The sequence below is a fragment of the Agelaius phoeniceus genome, chromosome 7, assembly GCF_051311805.1.
Source record: "Agelaius phoeniceus isolate bAgePho1 chromosome 7, bAgePho1.hap1, whole genome shotgun sequence".
Lineage (NCBI taxonomy): Eukaryota > Metazoa > Chordata > Aves > Passeriformes > Icteridae > Agelaius > Agelaius phoeniceus.
The window spans coordinates 25,427,675-25,452,579 of record NC_135271.1 but is presented as its reverse complement, the minus strand read 5'-3'; the positions used below and the strand labels follow the sequence as shown (position 1 = coordinate 25,452,579).

Genomic DNA, 24,905 nt, shown 5'->3' with positions numbered 1-24,905 from the left:
TGAAAGGCTTCTTTGAACCCCCTTTTTTTAAAGGAACACATGCAGAAAGAGGAAGGAGGAAAACCCCATCTGCATGTAGACACATACACTTATAATCTCCCTGATTCCTCCTCTCTCTTCACAGGCACACAGGTCTCTACCTTCCCTCTTACACACAGAGTCACACCAGCCTTGCTGCTGCCACACACGCACACTTCTGCATCCATCCCTTCTCTGTGCCATCCCTCACAAACCCAGAGCCCCTTGACAACTTTCACCCTCATGCACACCCCAAACTCACTGCAGCTTTTCTCCCTTTCTGTTTGACTGCTGAATATGTGCTCAGCAGGTAACAATGTGTTTAAGACATTCACCAGAATGTGCAATAACTTTGACAGCGTGCTCAAATCCAGCTGCTGCTGAGCCTCACCACCAGCACCAAAGGCTGAAGCCACTACTGCTCAGCAGTGTGCACAGGGGCACCCATGGTGGGGCTCTCTGAGTGGCTCAGGAGGGGCTGCTCCCCTCCTCTCCCATCTGTGGGGCTCTTTGCAGCCAAGGCACTGCATTGTGCTCTGAGGCTCCAGCAGGGCCTCTGGGAGGGAGGGCCAAGCCAGGGGTGTTGTGAGATTGAGAGGCTCTGCCAGCTGCTGTGGGAAAGAGTCAGGGGTAAACTGCCACTGCCTGATGGGGAAAAAAGGATTCAGTTTCAGAATGGACCCTGACAGATGAGTTCAAAAGGTGTGAGGAAGCTGGGAGGGTGTGGGGGAGATGAGAGATGAGATAAGCTTTTTTTTCTTGTTGGAATTTTTGTAATAATAATACTAATTAGTATTTCAGAGGCATTGAACACCTTTCATCAAGCCTGGAGCTCTTTAGAGACAAATCCTAGGGGAATCTTTTTTCCATGTGTACAACTAGAAATGTCTCTTGTCTCCATGGCCCTTGAACGAGTTTGTTATTGACAGCATTAATGGGGGTGGCTCAGCAGATTTTCACCATCATATTTTTTCCTTATGTAGCCTATAGGTAGGGTGGCAGGCTGCCATGCAGGAAGGTTCAAGCTTCTGTTTCCCTGCCTGCAGTACTGGGGAGTTTTACTCAGAAACTGTCTGACCTGCAGCTTGAGGGTCTCCTAAAGCTGCCACCTATTTCTGGGAGATGGCAGTGTGTTTCCATGAGATTTCAAGCCCCTGAGAGCCTAACAGAGAGGCAGGCAAGATTTCTCCAAGTTCAAAATGCAGTTATCTGCCTCCCTTGCATGTGTACACACACACTGGCATGCTCCCCAGGATGATTACTGGAGCAGCCAGGAGTTGTAATTCCAGACCCACAGATTATACTTGCAGGCAAGCTGGGAGAATTGTGTGTACACATCTCTATAGGGAGACTATCGCTATTAAGTTGGTTACGCTGTTGGAATTGCATTTGCCTCTGATATAAGATGAAAAATAATAGTTAGTGAAGGTGGATAAACAGGATATAAAATCTCATCAAAGATATAAGAGAGGGGTTGGACAGGATGGACATTTAAAGGTCAGGGTTGTCACTGGCTCAAGTGTACAGAGCGATGTCAGCCCCTGGAAGGCGGCTATTCAGAACCCCAGGGGTAGAAATCAGCTGAACTCCAGTGATTTCAAAGCAAATTACCTGGATTTGCAGGCAAGATTTGGCCCTCTCATTTTCCATGGTGAAGTTTGAGTAGGTCTCTATTTCAAGGTTTCTACTTAATTCTTTTGTGGATTAACATGGGGGAAAAAATGCGATTATCAGAAGTCTCCAAATCTTCTCTCTCTTCCTCCCTCCAACATTCCCTTCTTATTTAAAAATAATTTGAAATTATCTTTTTTTTTGCAAAGGCTCAGAGCTAAAATCTTCCATTTGCTGAGCTTTCTAGTGTTCCCCTTTCACTGCTGTCCAGTGCTATAAAATGAATATATTGCATCCCTTCCCTGTTGCCTTAGGAAGCAGTCAAATGGCTGCATTCCTCAACTGATGGATTGGCGCGTTCCTTTCTTGCTTAAGCCCAGACAGTGTTTTATGAGCTTGTCTCATGACAGGCTTGAGACACTTTGAATCGAACACAATCCTAGTTCAAATCACAAAAGCAGTCTTTAAATTCTACTTTGCTGTGTCTCTACTTTTAAGTGAAATTTTGCTTAACCTGGTAAAATTCCTCCATTAAATGTTCTGGAGACTCTCCCTGATTGTGTGAAGTCTCAAGATGTGGATGTGGGTAGTGCTCCGGAATGAAATGTGCATGTAAGAGCCTTGTGTTGTTTGGGTGTGTTTGTCCATTAATTTGTTCAGGAAGCCTTTGAAGCTTTATCTTGCAATCCAAAGCAAACACGCTTCTGCTAAAATGATCTATGCTACTGGGGATAAAACATCTAATCTTATTAGCTTCCCCTGCACTTTGTCTCTCTCCTTGGCCAATGGTTAAACTGTATGATTTAAGTCTGAGAGTTCATATGTTGTGTTTCTGCTTCCTGTGAAAGTTGTGCTCTGTGGTTTGGGGTGAGATCCCCTGCTATGTTAGCTGTGCCCAGCCAGGGTCAGAGCTCAGGGAAGGAGGCAGGATAAGCGTTAATGGTAATGAATCCTTGGCAGAGGAGATCTGTTTGTCTCCTCCATACCAGGGTTTGGCAAAGTGCTTGGACACGCATGGACCTTGAAAAACTCTGAAGAGCTGTGTGATGAACAGAACTGAAACATGGGTTTCCTGCACAAGGGCTTGAGCCAAGTGCAGCAGCTCTGAGAGAAGTGGGTCATGTATGCCAGCACCTGTATTTTGCTGTGCTGTGAGGGGATTGACAGGGCAAATCTCCTCTGCTCAGTGCTGAATCCTGGGACAGTGCTGAATCAGTGCTGAATCCTGGGACATGGAAATCTTCTGCAGTGGTTGAACAAGAGTGTGAAGTTGGGCTGGAGGGCCTCATGCCAGGAAGAGAAATTACAAGGCTAGGCAGTTCATCTGCGTGCTGTGGAACGCCCACGTCTCACTCCCTTGTTCCTTTGCTGTCCTCAAAGGCTGCTCTTTTCCAGCAGCACAGTAAGTGATGCTGCTGCTGCTTGTAAGGCATCCAGAACACCCTAATTTTTGTGTGTAGCCCTGAAAGCTATCCCAAAAGTAAACTGACCTCAGCAGGTCAAAACACATGGTAGTTTTGTGCTGGACACTACAAGCTCTGAGAGGCTGTAGTATGTATGTTTGTTGTGAAACGGGCCTCTCTGGTGATGATTATTTTTGTTACAGACAGAGTTGGCTTTAGTTTCTGTGTGGAAGGTCCAACAATAACAGTGAGCCCTGCTCTCCTGGGGTGAGGGAAATCCAGAGGGGTTTAATCGGCAGGAAATTCAAGTAGGAGAATGCCCTGCTCCCGGCCTAAGGTTTCAGATGTGCCTGATGAGCTGCAGAGCTGAAAAACCCCAAGTATAGGTGAAGGTTCTTGGGGCCTAGCTATTTTTTTTTTGGATCCTCTGAGTAATGATCGCTTTTTGTGGCCTGTGGAGGCAGGAGGAGACTTCATCAGGCTGGGTGTCTCCAGCAGGTCAAGGCACAGAAAGAGGTGTCTGCCTTGTAAAGGGTGAGGAGCTCAGCTGCTGACACCCATCTCCATGGGAAACTTTGGAGCTGCGCACTGTGCAGTGCAGCATTTGCAGAATTTTGCACCTCATGACCTTCTCCAGGTCTTCTTTTCCCATTCCTGTGGCTTGGTTGTCATCCTCTGATGTAGTTCCCCTGTTGGGGTGGCCATGCATGGAGGAAGTTGCAGGGATAATTTGTGTTATGGTGAGCCTTAATGAAAAGAGGGATCTGCAGATTTCCCAACCTGACCATAAGTCTACTCCAACACTGCCAAGGAGTATTGACCTCTCTAACCTCCCTTGAGGAGCCCTGCTGCTCTCCTGTGGCCTTGTTGTTGGCACAGCACTCCACTGGCCCCTCTACTATGTGGACTGGCAGGGGCCCCAGCAGTTTGCTTTGAATGCCTGCATTTTGCTTACTGAGCAATGGGATGTCCCATGCACCTGGCAGACTTGGCTTGTACTTCAGAATTTAATTTTAATTTTATTAAGTGAATTCAGGGCTGGCAAAAGCTGCTGAAGCCCATTAGCTATGGAACACGTCTTGCTTCCAATGCATACAGACTGAGCAGTAGCCATGCCCCTAACCTTTCCTTTTTTTTTTCTTTTGCATGGATGCAATGCATCAGTTTGGAAGAACCCATTAACATAGAACTTTGAGCCTCTGCTGTATACAAAGCAAGGCCATATTTTATACAGAAAGACAGTGGTTGGCATGACTGCGGAGTCAAACCCTATGCCCATCAGTGGGCATGGTGACAGATTTTTTTGTTCTCATTGCAGGTACCTGCTAGATACCTGTGACTCAAAAGAGAAAAAGCCCAACAGAACATTTACATAGATATTTAAGTAATTTTGCCTCTTCAGATAACTCTAAGAAGCCTTGAGTTCCTGGTATGCTATTGCCCACCATGTGGGCAAGGCAGTGCTGTACTGAAGTAGCCCCCTTCATTTCTGTGGACTTCTTGGGTAGGAATGAATGATAGGACAAAATGTTTCTCTGAGAGACATAAATAAGCTTTCCTGCAGGTGGGAGACTTTCACTGCTCCAGGAAGATGGTGACATTTTCCTGGTGAAATCTGAACACCTGAGGGGTGTGGCTGGTGCTCGTGTTTACTTGGGAGGTTCACCTGCTTGTCCTGTTTTGCTGGAGAGGTCTCAGCTGCAGGGAGCTGGGCTCCAGCCCCTCTCACTCAGGCTGTCCTCACTGGCACCAACAGTCTAATTTGGGCACCAAGCTGACCTGAAATTAGGATCAAGAGTAGGATTTTCTTTAGCTCAGTCCCACTGAACTGTGATGGCCTTGCAGGGCAAAGGAGAAGTTTCAAGGTCAGAGTAGAACTGTGTTTCTGCTCCTGGGTTCATTAGTTGGGGAAGAGCTGACATCTCTGTTCACATGACAGTTCCCCTCCAAGTGGTTGAGCTGCAAGGGCTCACAGGGTGTTCACGGTATCTGGCATGAGTAAGGGGCTAGCAGCTTCTGAGTGGGGGGTGATGTTGGTGGTATCAGCCTAGCGGGTAGCATGTGTGTGAAAGCTGGAGAGACGGGAGGGAATCACGAGGTGTGGAAGGATTGACTGTATTTTCATTGTTTGGAGACTTTGCCCTTTCCAAGAAAAATAATCTGCAGCTTGAATATTTTTCTTTGCTGGAGGGGGTGGACATGTGTGCAAACGAGGTGTGAATTTTTATGAGAAGGTGTGAAAGTGCGTACATGAGTGAAGTGTGAATTACACATCTATTTGTACATTGATGTCAACAAGTCCATGAATTTCTTCTTTCCACGTGAATGTCTCTTTCTCTCCCTCCCTCCAAGCCCACATAAACACATGTGTGGGCAAATATGCCTTCCTGAGAGAAGATATTTGTGCAAGAATGTAGGTTTGTAAATGTTTGTGTGTTGAGCAATCTCTCCTGTGGAACAAAACCAGATGTTTTTTGGTATTCTCAGCTCTTCATGGCAGTGCTGCATTTTTTCCCCTCGTATTTTTCAGGATACTTACAGGATTATTTTAAGAAAAAGGGAAGGCTGCAGATCTGCCTTTGGGTGTGTGCGAAGAAAGTTATTTTGAAGAATGAATGTGTTAGAGGGCATGAAAAACATGGGGGAAACTGAGTGTTTTTTTCACGGCAAAGGAAGCCTCGCTGGCCCATGAAGGGCCCTCCTGTTGCCCTTGTTTTTGCACAGGACACGTGCATTTTCTGCAGGCAGCGTGCAGGCAGCAGGTTGTTTATTCAAAGTGCTTTTTTTCCAGGAAGCATTTCTGCTGAGGGTCCTGCCTGACTCCTGCTGCTCGCCTTGGCTCTGGCAAGAGGGCAATATGAGCTCAGACTGGGATGTCCCTACCGAGAGCTGGTAGACTTGTGACAGCCTGGCAGGGGACACCCCTGGGACCTGGCAAACCCTATGGCAGAGGAACAGAGCCAGACCCACAGCAAGGGGCTGAGGCCACACAATCTGCACTGCTTTGCTTCTCCTGGGTGGGCCTGGGGCATTGCAGTGAGTGCTGCTGTGGAGGGAGAGGAACATCGCTCAGGACCAAGGCAATGGGGAACACGGTGGAACACACCCTTTGCTCATGGAGCTGCTGGGATGTGTGGTTACCCTCCTATATCAAGGGTGATGCTTCTCTGTGCCTTGGCTCCCTTGGGGGTGTGGGTTGTGCTGCAGCCTTCATCTCAGGGTGTGCAAATGTGGGTCTTGGGAAAACCCAGTTGCATCCTCCTGCATGTCCAGGATCCTCTGGGGCTGTGGGGCTAACCTGACAGTGGGAACATCCCACGAGGGTTTGCTTCCCACATTGTACCCACTGCTTATTGTCAGGGAGGACAACTTTCCACAATGTGGGACCGGGGTAATCCCATATGCCTGCCAGCCTGCCCTATGGAGGGACTTAGGCCTTTGTTGGGTTTTGCCCATTTTGGTGGGGTTTGTGTGTTTTTCTGGGTATGAAGAGGCAATATTGTCTTCTGGAGGCAGCTGTTGCAGCTTGTGGGCCTGGGTGCTGATACAAGGGGGTGGCAGGGGAGTGGGGAAAGCAGGACACACAATGGGGGCCCATGGAGAAAGGGACTTTGGGATTTGTAGTGCATTATCAAGTGACCCCGTGATGGAGATTTTCCTCCCAGCAAGTAATGCAATAATAAATTTGATTTGCAGCATTCATGAGATTAAATGTTTTTTTGATTACAAAATCACCCTCTAGGGCCTGCTCTAGCCCAAAGCTGAGAGAGCTTCCTCTGCTTACCACGCAGCCATTGCCAGCCATTTGTGGGCTAGTCCCACAAAACCACCACTGCTGATTATATGTGTCTGCAGCTCCAGTGCATGGGTTAGCTTGCAAGTCTGCTGAGATGTGTTTGCTGGGGCAGGCGGGTTGGGGAGGGAGACACAGCAAACGGAGAGGGGCTTTCATGGGGTTGCAGGCTGGGGCCAGGAAGGACAGGTGCTGTCCTTAGCTCTGCCACACAGTGTGGGTGGGTCTGGGCTCACCAGCAACCCTGACATGCCTCAGTTTCCTTGCCTGGAAACAGCACAGCTTTCTGCCCTCCTGCAGCTGGATTGAATTTGTAGTGTCTAAATTCTGGTGTCTCCTGAGGCAGCTGTGGGAGACTGACACAGAACAGCTTGCAAAGGAGGCAAAAGAAGGGATAAAATGAGGCAGCTACAGATGATCTGATATCAATCTGTCTCTTACTTTATTGCTCTGTAATTGCCTTGGCAAGAGCATTCATTTCTCTTTTCTGGTCTGTGTGAAATGTGGTATGTAAGTGTGGCAGGAGGTGGAGGGGAAAGGAGTATGTTTGTTCTGCAGAATAATTCTCCTTGCCCAGAGATTAATATCAATATTGGAGTACCAAAGGGATGTCAATGGGCTGGAGAATGGTCTTTATCAGACCATTCCTATCAGTGGCCCAGGGAGGCCTGCTGTGCACACCTGATGCCCAGAACATCTCTCAATGCCTTGTTCCCTTCTGTGTCTCTGCAGCTCAGCCATGCGGGGGTCGCCTGAACTCCAAGGATGCTGGGTACATCACCTCACCAGGGTACCCCAATGACTACCCCTCCCACCAGAACTGTGAATGGGTCATCTACACCCCTGAATCCAACCAGAAGATTATCCTCAACTTCAACCCTCACTTCGAAATCGAAAAACATGACTGCAAGTAAGAGCCTTCCTCTACCTCTCTAGTACATAGTTACCCCCTCTTCCTGCTTTTACCTAGTCTTGGGTATGGGTCTTGTACTTCTTTCCACTTGAAATCAAGCATCACTCTGAGCCCCCACAGTGCTGCATCTCTTTGCCTTTCCAGAGCAAGGGTTGCCTGTGAGGTTGTAAGATGCTGCTTTGGACACATAGGATGAGCCTACTCTGCAATGAACTTGTAGTTCTTAACTTGGCCTGATACCACCTGAAAGCAAGATCCAACTGGTTAAAAGGCAGCTGTTTGTTGGATCTTGCTACTTCTGTGTTGAAGTAGCCTCACTCTTCTTTTAAACCATGCTGGGAGAGCAGAGCAATTTCCTGCTGTGTAACTAGGCAGAGGTATGGCAGAGTGCCCTGTGGCTGGAGACCCAGATTCGGGCCATGTGAGGTTGGAGACATGGTGGTCTGAGCTGTTTGGGCTGGATCTGATTTCCCATAGTGCTTTTTCTGCTATGTTTGGTAAACTGGGGAGATGGGGTTTTTTGCCATTTATTCCCTTTTTCTTCTAAGAAAGGACCCAGAAACTAGATGTCTGGGAAAAACAATTAACAACTAGTAAAGAATAATTAAAGGCATCAAAGGGCACCATAAAAGGCTGAGTTAATAATATGGTCTCAGCAGACATAGAAACCTGTGGGTTTCATCTGGAATGCACAGCCAGCTACAGGGATGCCTGAGTGTGAAGGAGCTTGGGGTCTCCTAAAACAGGCCTGACATAACAGTCCTGCTCAATACACTGGTCCTGTTGATTAAAAGGGGGTTGCATATGGAGAGGGAAATTCTGTTTGTAAAAAAGGACAAAGGAACAGGGGAAGCGTTTATGGGGCTGCAGAATCAGTCCTGCGGAGAACAAAGAATTCAGCATGGGTTTGATGATGTACTGAAGGTTATGAAGTGCAGAGCTGGATCCTCAGCTATCATAAATCAGCATAGCTCCTCTAACTCTAATGAAGGTGTGCTGATTGATGTCATTGGGGATTTTGTCACCCCCTACAGATAAAGTCTGGGCTAATAAGGCTTTGAACACCATGAACTCTCCCTGAAGTCACCGTGTGTGCAAGTTGTTTAGTGCTTTGCAGGATCAGGCCTGTGGATAAAGAAGGGAGAAGGTACAGAAAGGCTTAAAGTGGGCATAGATGAACACAACAAGGCCTTGCAGTGGAGGTGAGAATGATAGATGCTATCAGATTTTATTGCTGCTTGCATAGGCTGAACTGCACAGCCTCCTCATAGCTAATGCAGTTGCCCCAAATTCATGGTAATAAAAGCTGTATAGGCCCGTATTTGCAGTCTGAAGAGTGTGCCATATGTACGGGCCAGGACAGTGTTGTGTGCAAGGCAGGGATCAAACTGGGCCAGAGGGACTCCAGCTTCTGCCTCTTCAAGGCCTCAGGCAAGCAAAAACAGGTTGGTCAGAGAGCTGGAAATCCCCATGGGCACCAGGCTTTTCCTCCACCTGTAGGAAGGTGCCAGTTTTAGCTCTGATCATCTTGTGCAACTTTTGCCATGCTTTGCTGCCTGTGAGAGAGCATTGTCTGGTCCCAGGCTGCAGGTGGTGTGTTCAGTAGTGTGCTCAGGACTGCCTGAGCTCTGGGGGTGTTGGTTATGCCTTTGCTGCTTTTTGCTTTACTGTGGCAATCTTCTGAGTGGCTGCTGTGTGGTCTCACTATTTCCCTTTTTGCGTGTACGTGCACAAGGAAACTTTTCTTAAAGGGAAATAGGATTTATCCACTTGAGCTTCTGCCGGCCACAGCTGTGAGCTGAGAGCCAAGCTGACTTAGGGTGCCTGCTCTCTCAAGCCAGCACTGAAGAGGAGTGGGTTTGAAAGAGCTTCATGGACAGTGCTTGATAGGAAGCATAACAGAACAATGAAAACAGTGTATGATAAACATGGCCTGAAAGAAATGGATAGGAGTGAGATTATTTTAAGTGACCGACCAGGAGGAGGCAAATATGGACACTGCGTAAAGCTTGGGCATTAATAGATTACATTAATAATAGGTCACCATATAGTGATAAATCTCATCTGAGTGTCAGAGGGTTTTTTATGAAGAAGCAAGGACCTCATTGCAGCTGCAGGTGTGAACCTTAACAGGAACAGGAGATCAGCATCAAAGACAGTCTCAGGGCAGAGCCCTCCTTTTGACATCTCATCATTAATATAGAGCACATTCACATCAAGGTGACAGGCAGATGGACTCCATGGAGGCACTCACTCTCTGGGCAGACAAGGTCCCCTGCTCCAGTGTTGCTACCTGGCTGCTATCGGAGCAACAATGGGGCTAGTCTGTGCTTCCAGCTGCCAGAGGTAAACACCATAACCCCTTCCTCTGTTGCTTCTTCTTTCAACATTTCATTTTACCTTATTAGGATAAAGTTTCTCCCTCATAAAGCATAACATTTACATTCCTAAAACCCATTTGAAAGCCTACAAAAATGTCTCCAAAGTCTTTTTAGTTTTGCTGTGTCCCTTCTGGCCTTCCTTGTATCTGCTTTGGATTTCCCTCTGGGCCAGGAGGCATTTCCTCCTGTGTTTTGTGCTGTGCCTGACACCCTGGGGATCTCTGAGGAAAGGTCAAAGATTTCCCCTCAGCCAGCAGCTGGCTGGAAGGGGCCTGTGAAAGTGGTGCTGCCTAGATGCCAGAGCAAGAGCTGCCTTCAGAGAACAGCTTTGGCAGCCTGGAAGGTGGAAACATCAGCCAGGGATGGATGCCCAAGGTGGCAGACAGAGGTGGCTGCTCAGTGCTGCTTGTTGCTATTGTTTTCTGGAAGCACATCTGCGCTTTTATTTTTCAGCTGTGTCCAGCTGCATTAAGTAACTGCACTCTATCACCACCATCATGAAAGGAGTAATTTGGTGTAATTGAAGCCCCAGAACATCTCTCTCTGAGTGCTGTGTCTGTGCTCTGAGGAAGTGTCTTGCTTTGGGAGCACACTAGGTTGAGAAAATTGGCCTCCTCCTGCTGTTGTGGCTATTGTGTACCAGCAGGGATCCCTGTGGCAGGGAGGGTGGGCATGCTGTGACAAGGAGTAGGGGCCAGGGCTATTGTTTGTGCTGTCCTGCAGCTGTGGGGCCACAGCAGTAATGCCAGAGCCAAAAGGGAAGTTTGATGCTCTGATAAAAGATCTGCCGAGCTATTCAGAAATGATCATTCTAGTGCCTGGCTGTTTGTTCCCATCTGTGCTGTGAGTGCAGCTGGAGCTCAGGTACTGCACCCCACATCATTGGTATCTGCTCAATGAACAGGGAAGTGGCATCCAGTGAAAAAGAACAGGCTGCTGCTGTGGTGAAATGTTTCCACTTCCGTGTAATATGGGGGTTACTGGGCACTCTTGTGCATGCTGGAGTTTTTTTGGGATCCCACGAGTGACCTGAACCATTTGCAATAGATGGGCAACAGGGACAGCTTTTGCAGTCATGTAGCTAAGCTGTCCACTACTTCTTAATTGCCATTGTGCTGTTCTGTGTGCTCTGCTTGCTTGGAAAATCCAAGTCCAAAACCTCAGCTATGCATGAGTCATTGTGTTTATGACCAACCACCTTTTTGTTCGTGCCACCCTCCCACTGCTGGTCTTCTCCTTGGACCACTAAAAGCTCCCTCCTGCATTTGGCTACTGACTCTGCCACCCCCAGCCACACTCAGCTGACCCTACCAGAGAGTTGGGCTGGGCCATGCACATGCAGCAGAGGCACACTCCCTCCAGGCTGCAGTGGACGTGCTCGTGCTTCCTCTGCCAGCAGAAGACCTTCCAGCTGACTCATAACATCTGCTCCAGAGGAACGGTGTTTTAAAAAATCCCGACTGGTAGTCAGACCACGGCCAGTGGATTTTTCTGCAGCCATTTCCAGCACATGCTGCAACTGGGTTGCAATCGGTGGGGTCCCTGCCTGGGAAGGAGTTAGGGGACGGCTGCCGTGGCTCGCAGCCCCCTCTGGTGGCACATGCCAAACGCTGGCTAAAGTTTCTGCAGACAGGGGGCTGGGGACTCCCAAATAGGCTGGAGGAGGCAAACTGGCAATTGAGCTGCAGTCAGGCTCTTTTTCCTGTCTTTGGGTCCCCCTGTCAAACCCAGAAGGTTTCAAGAAACAGGAACTGGGGCCACTATCATGAGGAAATTTATGCAGTGGTCACTGTGACCTCATAAGAGCCCTAATGGTGCCAAGAGAGTTGAATGATCCTGATGTGTGCTGGGTACAGGGCAGGCATGGCAGGAGGAGACACGTCTGCTCCCAGCTTGAAGGCCAGAGTGAACCGAGGTTTGGCTGGGGAGACAGCACGTTCCTAGTGCCCATCTCACAGAGCACTGCTGGCCAGGGGACACCGGCAGCAACATGCCACAGCACAAAGGGTGACACGTGCAGCTTGGACAGCCACTGAAGGCCTCTTATGGCAGCATGGCCATCTCCTGAGCGGCCAAAAAGCTGAGCACTGGAAGAAAACAGCTCTGCATTCTTCCTAGAGAGCCACAGAACCGCTGGCTCAAATTCCTCTGAGCTGATGTGGCAGGCAGAGCTGCATCCAGACCCAGTAGCCAAAGCCAGGCAGGCAGCTGGGGGCTGCTGCTTTCAGCCTGCCTCTCTTGCCATCTCCTTCAAACAAGAGTGTAATATTGGGAGAAGCCATCCTTCCATCAGTGAGGGTTAAGAGTAGACAAGGCAGCAATCATGGACAGCTAATTAGTAAATGCTTTGAAAAGTATGCATAAGTAGCTTATTAGCAAACATTTTAGAAACAATGCAGTTCATCTAGTGATTGGCAAAATGCTTAGAAAAGAGAAATACATTTGGAGCACTAGAGAATGCCAGGGGTTGGAGGGGTTCTTTGCTAGGATGCAAGGGGAAGTGACTGCATCTCCTGAAGTACTGGGGGAGTTGAGCTTTAACTTTGCAGTGAGGGGAAGTCAAAGATGAGATGTTAAGGAAGGCATTTGCTTGCTCACCCATTTGTGGCATGGGTAGCCAGAAGCAACATTTCTAACGTACAGGATATTATTCAGTCTGGGTAACACGACACTGCAGCTCAACTTGTCTTCAAATGAGCTTCTACTGTTTTTTAACTCCATCCAGCATCCGCTGTATGGTTCATAATTCCCATCAAGCCTGGGTCATTTTCCAAAATGGAACATCAGTGAATGGGTTAGCTGTGATGATGAGACCAGCCACATGAGTTAACAGCTCAAGGTTGTTCACATCCCTCTTCTCTGCTTCCCATCTCTGCTTTCTCTGTGGCTGTGCTCCTCTGTGCCCCAGAGCCTTTTCCTGGAGGGACAGGCCTGCTCCAGGCTCTGCAGAAGGTGATGGCCCCAAATACGCTCTCATGGGGTCTCCTATGACCCGCCAGCTCACTAACATCCGGCGCATAGGAATCAAATCTTGTTTTGCACCTTGCTTCCTGTTGGCATGATGACAAATTGAGGGCCAGCTGGTGACACTGGGAACAATAGGATTAGAGACAGAGACCTCTCCCCCTCCTTCCTGCTGTTGAGGAGGAACTGGTAGTCGTGGTGGTGTACTCGCTTTTTAGTCAGCCTCTCGGTCCAGCAAGGGAAGGAACAGGACCTCACAGCAAGGGAGAGGGAGCCAGCACAGGGCTGGCTGTGGTGACTCCTGATTAAGTGGGTTCAGAATTCAGCTAAAAGTGTCAGAAACATGTGCCTTTTTTGAGCAAGCTCCAGCTCTAAATCCTTTGCATCTTTGCAGACCCTGCTCAGTGTAGAGGCAGTAGGATAGGAGTAGGGTAATCCCACTGGAATGCCTGATAACCACAGTGTTGAGGTGCTCCTGCTGTTTCAGCAGAGCCTGAGGCCTTTGACTATCTTTGCAACAGTGCTCCAGCACACAATGTGACACCAGGTGACACCCTTCACAGAGGCTCATCCCAAAGAGGTCTCAGAAGCCTAAATAAATGTCTGTGGGACTATGAGTCTTGGTCACTTTTTTTGTGTGGTACAGAGGGCTTAGCAATGCTCTTCTACATCATGGGTTTGTTGTCTGGATGCAGGAGTTTGAAGGTTTAGTGAATGTAAGGAGAGTTCTAGACTGATATTTTTGTTAAGGACTAGATGCAAAGTTCTGTAAAGGAAATGTGAGATTTTTACCTTGATTTACATAGGAGCTAGTTTAGCCTTTTAGTGAGCAACTGTTTGATTTAGCTACTTGCAGCCTTTTTAATGGATATAATCCCTGTTGTCAGGCTGTAACAAGGGACTGGCAGACTCCCCAGCAAATATCAGTTCTGAGAGTTGTGAGATTTGGGTTCTTCCCCTTTCCTGCTATTGATTTATTGTTCCTGCCTTGGTGAGTCACTTAAAATTCCCTGTGTTATAAAGAAAAGAAGATCTGGGCATCTGCAGGCATAAAACCCAGTCTAGATAGCAAGAGTGCAAAGCACGCTCCCTTCCAAAGGCTGCTGAGCAGCAGCATCACACAGGAGTAGGTCAGAGTGCAGCAGAAGACGACCAGTTTATTCTCAGTCTTTTCTGGCTGGGTGTGAATTCTGCAATTAAATATGAATGCAAAATAAAAAGAACAGACTGCAAAGAGCAGACTGAAAAACACAAGAAATTTGTGGCTGCTTTTGGCCAGAACTCGGCATAGAACATATTTGAAGGAATTGGGGGAGGTTAGGTTTTAGTCTGAGGCAAGTTCTCCATTTCCTTTAAATCAAGTGGCTGCACACCACCATTGAATGGCATGGTAATAATATGTTGCAAACCACAGTCTGGTGATCCTGGAATTCCTTATAAGTTAATAGCAGTCATGGTCCACTAATCACAGCTAGGATGTCTTTGATATATTAGTTCAAATACACATAGAAAGCCTTCCTTATGCTGGCTTAGTGAGTAGATCATTAGGTCATTAGAAAGAGTGAATAACCTAGGGATTTTCTGTTGGTTTCTCACCCCACCCCACTGCTAATCCCAAGGAATTCTTGAGATCTACATGCAGCCTTAGTGAGCAACCACAGTACAGTGGTATGGTGTGGTTTTAAAGTAACACTGGGTCAGACATGGAGGTTATTATTGTTTAATGAATTCCTAGAAGCAGAGCATGAAGCAGTGGGGTCTGACAGCAGAAATCCTCTGCCAAAGACTTCATTCTGTTACAAGTGGCACAGAAACTAGCAGGGTGGCTGCTGGTGTTATGTGACTGCCCCCACCTTCTTGCAGCAGTACAGAAGATACTGCGTGAGGAATCTTTTGAGGCGGAGTTGTGCTTTCCTGAGACAGGCAGTACTCATCCACTGGTGATGGGAGAGCTCCTATTCTCAGCCCCGTGCCTGCTGAGGCCATGCTGCATGCAGAGTGTTTGCATGGGAAGTGCTCCACGTGTTAGAAACCTCCAGGGAAACCTCAGAGCTGGGGTTGTTGATGGATGTCCAACAAGGAGAAGTGCCCCCCCCTCCACCGGCAGCACGAGAGTTTGAGGCATGTGCTCAGCTTCCTTCCTCTTCTGTGAGTGTTGGTGTGAGGTTTCATTTACATTGTTATTTTGCAGTGAGAAGGAAGGTGTAATGACAGTCTCTTTGGTAATACCAATATTTGGCTGTTAATCATGGGTGGGAATAAGGTCTGGGATCTCCATCAGCAGAGGTAACTGACTCACCATTGATCTATGCTCACTGCATCTTGTTGTAGTTTTTTGACCCATTTGATTTCTTAGGTTTTCTTTTGTGAAAACCCTCTGATTTTTCTGCCATTCCGGAGCAAAACATCTCTCTGTCTTTAAATATGGCAGATGGGGATTTCTTCAGATGTCCAACAACTCAATTGAAGGAGACCTCAGGAGACCTCTCCCCTTCCCTGTCCCCCATTTCAGCCTGTCTTTTCATCTGCAATCTGGAGATGTAAGGGCTATAGTAATAGAGTGTCAGAGGAAGTAATTGATTCATCACACGCCAAGAGAGGAGTCTGTTGCCTTCAGTGTCAATGGAGCTGAACCAGAGCCTGGAAGGGTGAGGGAGGCTTGTAAACACTCCATGGCTGAGCTGGCAGGACAAAGCAGACACACTGCCACAGCTGAACGGGAGGGTGACACAAGGGTTGCTTGAAAGAAAATCTTTCTGAACAAAGCAGTGTCAGGGTCCTTGTTTGTGGGAGAAACAGGGACAGCCCCAACCCCCTGCTCCCAGAGCACCTTAAGGAGAAAAGGTACCTACCAGCCTCATGCAGCATCCCATTCCCTCGCCTCTGTCTCCCTCTTCTATCTTGATGTGGCTGCCTCTCTGACCTGCTGTCCTGGGCTGAGCTCACCTAAGGGGTACCAACCAGCCCCTGCCAGCAGCTAATTCCTCCCACACGCCCAGATAGTCACTGCTGTCAAGGAGAGCTATGTGGGAGGTCACTGCTGCTGCCAGTGCACAGCAAAGTGTGGCACAGGTGTGGCACAGCACTCACCCTCACTCAGGCATTGATGTGCTCAGACTTGGCACCGTTTGGTTCAGATAGCTATTGAGCTGCAATGCCCGTATTGTGAGGAGAGAAGGGGGTAGGAGAAGCTGTGCTATGCAGCAAGCAAGGAGGGATCAAGAAGGTTTTGGTGCACTGTTTGCCTCAGAAACAGCTCCTACTACAAGCTGGCACAGCCAAATTGTGGGAATGCCCAAATAGTGGAGGCTGCAGGCCAGTCTTGGCAGCAAAGCTTTACTCACTTGTGCATCAGCTAAGGCGGGATCTGGGCTGTGAACAGGCTGTGTCTGAGAAAATGCGGGGTCAGAAAGTCATGCTATGGTGGGGCAGTCCCTGGGTGACCATCCATCATTAATGAGGGATATAGACAGCCAGGAGGGTGAGGGTGGGCTGGTCAGGGCTCTGTTCTTACAACCTCCTTTATACAATTGGTGCTTAACGAGGTGTTTATTTCAGTTTTGTGCTGAAAAAAAGCCAGCGCAAATGAGTGATAGTGGAAAGTCCAGCTACCAAGTTCTGATCCTCATCTGATCCCAGTTTTTACTCTTTCCTTTTGCTTTTCACTGCATGTTGTGTCTAAGGCCATGATGATACTGCACCAGCAAGGTGTGATGGGACATCACTCCCTCCTCTGGGACTAGGGCTGGCACAGCAGGCCATGTGAGGGGTCCCTAATCCTCATCAGCACCTTAGAATTTGGACAGCCTGACCTAAGCTTGTCCCCACCTATTGCTTGGGCTGTCAGGCACTGGATCCCATCAGAAAAGGGAAATCTGTACCCCACTGCAAAGAGATCAAAGTGAGCATTTGCCCTTGCCTTCTGCCTGCTCTGCTGCTTTTCGGCAGTAAATTTTCCTTTTGTGGTTGTTATCTTTTATTATATTTATTTTTTCTTTCTGTTAGTGATCAAGTGCCTGTGAGTGGTGACAGTAAAATGACATCGAAACCAAAGTCTAATTTTTTCCACAGATGGATTGTAGCAGAAGGAGAAAAGTGCAAATGCATTTTCTCAAGTGTCCTGCGTTTTGGGGTATGAAAGGGTTGTGAGTTGCTTCAGTTCCCTTAGAACAGCAACAGAAGGCAGCATGCCATGGAAAGGGGGCTTATTCTGAGCATGCTTTATATATTTTATTCCTGATTTCACCATGATTCTTCCCTCACCAATGAACACCAAAGACATCTTGCAACAAAAGACCCCTGTAGCTAAAAATAGAAGAGTGAGGAATTTATAGAGATGGTTTTGGAGACAGAAATAAAATTAAACAGCCATGTGTAACTCCTGAACAACAGCCTGCAGAAAACCCCCTAAGTGCACATTAGCACATCTCTTTTCTTATATAACGGTCGGTTTTCCAGACAAGCCCCAGATGAGAGCAGCCCTCCACCCCAAGGCGCCTTTTCGCAGCGATCCGGCGGCGCAGCTTGAGGCAGGCAGCCTGGGATGAGCGGCACAGCGCGGGGGAGCCTTTGCTCTCCTGTCTCAAGGGAGGGCAGCAGCATGCTAGGAGCTGAAATTCCCTCCTGAATCAGAACTTGCCTCGGGAGCACTTTGCAGTTAGGTTTTATTCCTCTCTTTGCACGAAGTATTTTGGCTGCCTTCCCCCCCTGGCCCCCCCGCATGAGTTAGCAGTAACTGCTGAAAGCCTCTTCCCATCCACAGTGCTCATAGGGGATGAAAACAACAACCCAAAGGGTAAAAAATAGAGGCTCTTTATAGTTTCCTTTTTTTTTTTCTGTCTTTTTGAAAAAGTTTTCCAATCCAATAGGGTTATTTTCTCTCCTTCTCTATTTTTCTTTTTCTCTCCCTCTTTCCTTTTTTTAATTTTTTTTTCTTTGCCTTTAACTGGATAACTGGATTTTTTTCATTTCTCAGAAATTCTGGTCAGATTTTTTGAGGAGATAAGAAAATAATCCAAAGCACAGTAGAATGATTACAAACCCCCACAATACTGTGATTACACAAGATGTAATTGGATACAACAAATTCAAAACAAACTTCTGAGAAATCCTAAGCAGTTTTGCCTGTGCCATCGCTCCCCACTCCCCCCACACCAGCCTAGCTCTCCCCCTGCTTGGATTTTTGTCATTTTAGTCACTGAAATCCAGTGAAATCCCTTCAGATTCAGAGCAATTATAGCCCATTTCTCTCTGTTGTTGCCAGAGTCAGTTATTTCCATAAGGGCAAAACAAGGGCAAGCTCTGTGAGCATCTTTTGCCTCAACATAGGCAAAAATGGCCCCAAAAGGTTCAGACTGGGATCAGATTCATCTCTGCATTGTTCAGACACCCAAAGCCCAGGTCTAGTCAGTAAGAGTGATTTAAAGTACTTCTGTTGTCAGTGCAGAAGAACAATTAATCCCAATCCAAGCTGGGTGTGAGAAATCTGCTTCCACTGAGAGTAGAGGATGTTTCGTTGGCTAAACCTAGATGTGGTACAGGCTTTTTAGTTCTGTGCACAAATCCGTATCAGAGCCTGTGTCTATGAGGACTGATTCTCTTCTCACACCAGGATAAATTAGGAGTGATTACCCTTAAAATGATGAGTTACACATGTGTAAAACCAGTTCAAGTCAAAGGAGAATCCAATTCATCTGCTGTATTTATAATTAATTACTCTGATTAAGGGCTGGCAGCTAAGATCAAACTTCATTGCTCTTGTTTCATCAGACAACAGTGGTACTTGCCTCTGCTATCATGGCTGTAAAAAAAAAAATCATTTAAAAGTCCTCAGTAGCTTCTGGAACAATTTAACCTTTGAAGGGCATGTCCTGCTGTTGCTCAAGATCGTGTAAACATCACAGAAAAGTTTTTTTTGTCTTTCGCAATGTAACCACCCATGAAATAAGGATTTAGTTGGAAGGTGGTGTACAAAAGAGCATGAAGATGAGTGGTGACACAGAAAAATTACTAAGCCAGCTAGCACATAATGGACATTAATTCTAGCCACCTCTTGATTGCACAACAAGGACAGAGATGCTGGTTCACCATTTCTTAACTATCTCTATACTACTACTGCTATTTAGTTTCTAAGAAACTGTCTGTTCTTAGAGAATGTTCAAAAAACCTCATGCTTTTTATAAGAATTTCTGAGAAACCTCCCACCACCTTTTCAAAGGGGGAACAATTGTATTTACTAGCTGCCATTGTGGCTAAGCACAGGCCTTGCCCAGCTACCTGCAGAATATTAACACCTGATGAATTTCACTATAATTGCAGTTTCTCTACCTCTCCTCAGCAGATGTATTCAAGACACAATGACATATGGTTCAAGCAGATCAGAGGTCTTGAAGGCTCAAGTCAGTCCTGGGCATTCCCAAATTTAGGGTTGTTGGCATGCAGTCTGTACCTATTTGTCTCCCTGTCTCTCTAGGCCAGATTTCTCCAATAGAATATAATCTCTCCAGTCAAGACTGGCTTCTATTCTTGGCCGTGCTGCAAACTTCCTGTGTGACCTTGGGGCAGAAGGCTCCTCTCTGCCTTCTTACCTCCCAGGATCTCGTGAGAATCCCATCATTACTGTTTGCCAGCTGCAGTCATGAGCCCCATGGAAACGCCTATAAATAATAGCTCCAAATTAAACATTGGGGAGGTTCAGGTTAGAGCCTTGCCTCTCTCTCTCCAGTCCTGGCAAGCACTGGAAACAGGGCTTTGCTGAGTGCAAATCCTCACCCTCTTCAAATCATAGACTTAGAGAGAGACAGAGAAAGCTGCCAGCTAGGTCAGAGCTTGGCCAGTCCTCCTTAGGCTTTGAAGCAAGGCTTGCACAAGTTTATGCATTCAGAGGACTAGTGATATGGCTGTGAACATATGAATAATCTGTTATTCATGTTTCTCCCTGTGCTAAGCTGTAATGCCCTGAAGCATGTTTCAGGGGGGAAGGACTCAACATCTCTTGGGACCTGGGGATGAAGGTCAATGGGGCTGTTGATTTTGTGTCCAGCAGTATGGGTCACTAAACTGCTTGTGTTGTGTCCCTCTGGAGAGGAGCACCCAGAGGAATGTCACAGGCTTCTGGTGCTGCTCCCCACATGGGTTGTAGCATTTCTGGAGCTCAGCAGTGCCTGGGTGGGCACCTGGGAGGTCTGCCCTAGCCCTAGGGGATCATGGAGCACAGCTCAATGGTCAGGGAGCAGATTGCCTATTTTGCAGCAGAAAAGGACTGAAAAGCTGGAGGTCTTCTCATAATCGCTGCAGCTGGGGCTTGTTTGCTTTTGTTGCACCTCATTTGGGAAGCCAGCAGCAAAGTGACTTGGGAAAAAGAGAAAGGAAAGCCTGGGAAGCAGAGAGGTTGACTGGAGGAAAAAGCAAGCAAACAAGCATGAACAATACAGGCTGTAGAAGTGCTTTATAATTAGTTTATAAAAGCTCTCTTAACATGAGCAAAGCACTTTCTACTGAAAAATCTGTAATAAAAATGCAGCAATATTTATAAGCATTGTACATTTTTCATTTAATTCTGTTAAACTACTTCAAGAAGACCATCTAAGCCTTGTATTTCCTTTTTCTCAGCCTCCATTGTCTGGGCAGTTAAAAGCACTTCAGCATTGCCTCCCAGCCTCAAAACTCCCTGGTGAAAAGCAGTTTGAGGTGGTTTCAAACCAACTCACTGGCATTGTCACTCAAGTGGCAGCTCAGAAGATCTTGCCACTGTGCCATTGGAGGAGCAGCCAAGTGTGGTCACCTTCCCTGCAAAAGAAGAGTTGGTTAATCAATCCATTATACTTGTGGGTTACAGAGGTTGCACCCTGCCCTCACATGTTTATGCTTGGCTCGTTGGAGCGATGCCTAGGTGTGGAGAGGTGGCCATGAAATGTGCTTGGAGATGGCAGCTTTCCCAGTGGAGGTAATGCCAGAGAGGTCAGCCCACAAGAATGTTGGTGCATGTTGACTGAAACAACGGATTTGGTTATATGAGTGAAATGCAAATTGCTGGGCACTGTATGAGACAGCTTGAACACCACTGCAGCATAAATGTGTCCCACTCAGCTGTGCCCTAGGCCATAGTTATCTGAAAATGAAATGGTTGGAGTAGGAAGCATGGTTGGGTTTTCTTCCAATTTTTCTTCTTGTTTTTCACTAGGGAAGAAGAAAGTCTAGAAACCATATTTAAGCTTAACAGGAGTGAAGATTTGGCCAAACTGGATTGTAACTTGACCCAGAATGAGGAGAATGGGGTTTATCTGTTTGATGGAGGGCCAAGGCATGGACATGCCTAAAGCTCATGGTTCCAAAACAATCTGTGGTAGGGATTAGCTGGCATTCTTGCTGAAGTTTGGAAGTTTAACAGTTTTGATTGGCTGTCTTTAGTGTTTCATTTTGAAAGCCTAAAGCTTAATTGCTGTGATGGAGAAGGAAGTAGGGGCTCCTGCTCATCTGGACTGGTGCTTTCTCCCAAGTGTAGTACTTCCCCAATTCACACTCTGTTTATATGACCCAAAGAAAAGGTTTTGCCTCATGCAGAGCAGAGGACTTGGGCCAAGATTTTTTGACTAGGGAAGAAAATTCTTACACATTTCTATTCATTTTACATTTGGCAAAAAATTATTTCCTGACCTTCTCTTAAAGGCTTTTTTCAGTTGTTTTTAACATTTGATTTATTCAGGATTAGCTCCAGTGTGAGAAAGCTAAGTTAGCTGCTTGAATGAAGCCAAATAGGGCTTAATTTAAAAAGGCAAATATTTCCTGATGATTTACTTACTAGATTCATTCTTTTAATTTTCCATTTGCAGATTGCCCATGAGCAGATTGCAATATTCCCTAATTGTATGTATTACTGGAAGTCTGTCACCCATTCAATAAGCAAAAATTTCTTGGTCCAGAACTTGCTTCTGAAATTCCAGGGCCCCTACAGAACTGGGTGGCTTGAGGAGCCATGTGGACAGCACTAGGATATTTGTTGTGCTGGCCACAGCAGAAGCTGTGATCATTGCAGTCAAGCAGCTGAAGCCATGTACTGTGTTGGCGAGGAACAACCCTATGAGGGCACAAACAGATGTGATTCCCTGGGATGCAGCTAACCTCTGCCTGTGCATGAAAATGGCAGCTTTTACAGTCCACTCCATTAACTGTGTTTTGCCAACATTCATGTTTTTGCCAAATTAATTTTTTGCCACATACTCAAATTTCACTAGTAGCCAGTAGTTCTGCAGCACAGATGTGCACTTCAAATGTGGAAGGGCTGCAAGCACGCTGAAAGCAAGTAGTTATTTAGAGAACAAAATGTCCCCGCTGTTTGCTCAGTACTACTTTAAACAAATAGACAAACAAGGAGGAAAAAATTCTACTTAGAAGAAGCACTAACACTGCCTTCTATGTTCCTCCTCCCTGGAGAGATGGTAGGATGAAGCTACACATGATGGACATTAGTGGAGTCACACAGGGTGCTGCTGACTGGTGTCAGGGTAACAAGGGGTCACAAGGTGATAGGGGCTAGGCCAAGATCTGAGGAGCAGATCTTCATTTGCATTGTTGTGTCCACACACCAGCTAAGCCAAATGCTCTTCCTCTTCGAGTGCCACTTCTCAAGACCGCTTGGATTTCACCTTGGCCAAGCCAATTGAGTCTGTAATGAAGTTAAAGGCTGGGCAATTGCAGCTAGTTGAGTGCTCAGTCCAGCGTAGACAGGATTTTATCTGCAGGCATTTTGCTTCTGGCTCTCAGCCTGATTTAATCCCAGAAAGGAGTGAAACCAAAGCTGTCTGGGCCATCTTTCTTTGTGGAGGAGCACACTAAGTCCCTGTAAGTTTGTTTTGAGGCTGTTGCTCGCCGATATGTGCTTTGCAGAATGGGAATGAGTCACATGAGGATCATTCTGTAACCAGCAAGCTACTTCTCCTTTCAACTCTCCATTCTCAAACAGAAGATCTTGTGACAAAGAAGAAAGGCAGATTCCTGGCAGCCTGGAAATGCTTTTTTCCTCCCTGGCCCCTTAAGAAGAGCTGTAGCATGTTGTTCAAACAGGTTGATACAAAGCAAATAAACAGTCCTAGAGAGATGGTCAGTTTCTGTAAATAGCAGCGTGCTGGCCACAGAGGAGAGGGGCGGGGAGGACGTGGGTGTTAGAAAGCAGCTGAAGAACAAGATGTACACATAAAAGCTGTTTGTTTCTTCACAGCACACAGAGCCTGATACTACTACCTTGCCTACTCATAGCCTAGAAAATATGGAGGGATCTGTGGCAGTTTCACCTTCCAGCCAAGCTTTGCAACAAGCTTTTGTCTCTGCAGCAGGAGGCAATTCTTCTAACCCTACGCATTCCTCCCCCAGACCAGTCAGATACCCAGGCCAGAAGGAACATCTTCAAGTAGGGTTTAGCAAAGGCAGGTTGCAGTTGCAGGGTGTACAGGATCAGCGATAATGAGTGTAGGTACCCAGCTCTTACACAAAATTTCTCATCCATGGAAAATCTTCATTAGCACTTGATAGAAGAGGATTAATATTAATGTCCAAGTGCTAAGTGAGTTTACTTGCCATGCTTGCTAAAGGACCAATGTGATATCAGTGCACAAAAGAGCTACCTGCTCACGTGGATTGAACACTGACAGTCTCACTTGGTATGTACTTGCCCAAATCCCACATGGATGCTGGAATAAAGCAAGCTCTGCCAAACAGCACAATGGCACCCCAGAAGAGAGCTCAGGGGAGGAGAGCAGCCTCAGGAGAGTTGTGTCTGAGCTTCTCCCATGCCAAAGGAGTTTTGTGGAAATGGAGGTAAAGCGTGTTCTAAATTTTGCATGTTGGCTGTGAAGGTGAGCGGATGTACGTACAACAAATTAATGACGTGAATGACAGCAGAGGAAAGGACCTAAATGTAGTCAGACAAAAGTGTTTTGGGGTCTGTGGTGTGGTGTGCTGTGAATAAGAGTCCCAGGTACCTATCTGGAAGACGTTCTGTGAAATATGCAGATACTGAGAGTGGTTTTTGTTTGTGCCTGGCATCCTGAAGCACGTCCCTGACAGATGGTTTCCCTGCCATTTCACCTGCCTCCGCAGGTATGACTACATCGAGATCCGCGATGGGGACAGCGAAGCAGCAGACCTGCTGGGCAAGCACTGTGGGAACATTGCACCTCCTACCATCATCTCTTCTGGCCCCTCTCTCTATATCAAGTTCACCTCAGACTACGCACGGCAAGGTGCCGGCTTCTCTCTGCGCTATGAGATCTACAAGACGGGTGAGTGTCTGAGTCAGTGCCTGTCTCCCAGACTGACACAATTATCTTTGTCTGTAGATGCTTTGGCCACCTTTTCAATGTGATTTCTAGCATATTTTCCAGAGATAAAGGACTTTTTTTTTAAGTGAAGCAAGTCTGTGCGTCACATTTCCAAGAAGGTAAAGATCTTAGTGGCACATGACAGTGAATTTTTGGATCACAGGATGCAATTAAAGCAGGGTTCCTCCTTAAATCTTCTCTTGTATTCGAGGACTAGAAACATATATCTTTACTCTCCGGCATGATAGGGCTAAAAGGGGGTTGTCCCTCTGTTAGAAGTGCATGGAGCTCCCCCTCCTGTGGAGTTGTGATTCAGGGTTGATCAGTGATGCTGTGTTTTCTCTCCATGGATGGGGGGTTTGTAACTGGGGAACTCTAGTCTTCAAGTGATTGCTGTCAGCAATGCTGTCAAAGTCTGCGGCAGCACCCTTCCAGGCTGATATAAGAGGAAGTGTTCATAACTATTTAATTCTTAATTACTATTGAGGAAAGAAAAATCTGCTCAAA

The 24,905-nt window shown here is 46.9% G+C and overlaps 1 protein-coding gene across 7 annotated transcripts in view; it reads left to right on the top strand.

The window, feature by feature from the left end:
* NRP2 (neuropilin 2) overlaps positions 1–24,905 on the top strand; it is an 89,166-nt gene that overhangs the window by 4,565 nt on the left and 59,696 nt on the right. For all 7 annotated transcript variants that reach the window (XM_054636203.2, XM_077181304.1, XM_077181302.1 and 4 more), the window contains exons 2-3: positions 7,558–7,735; positions 24,178–24,359. In XM_054636203.2, coding sequence (XP_054492178.2) covers positions 7,558–7,735; positions 24,178–24,359 — 360 coding nt within the window. The remainder of the gene's footprint in view (positions 1–7,557; positions 7,736–24,177; positions 24,360–24,905) is intronic.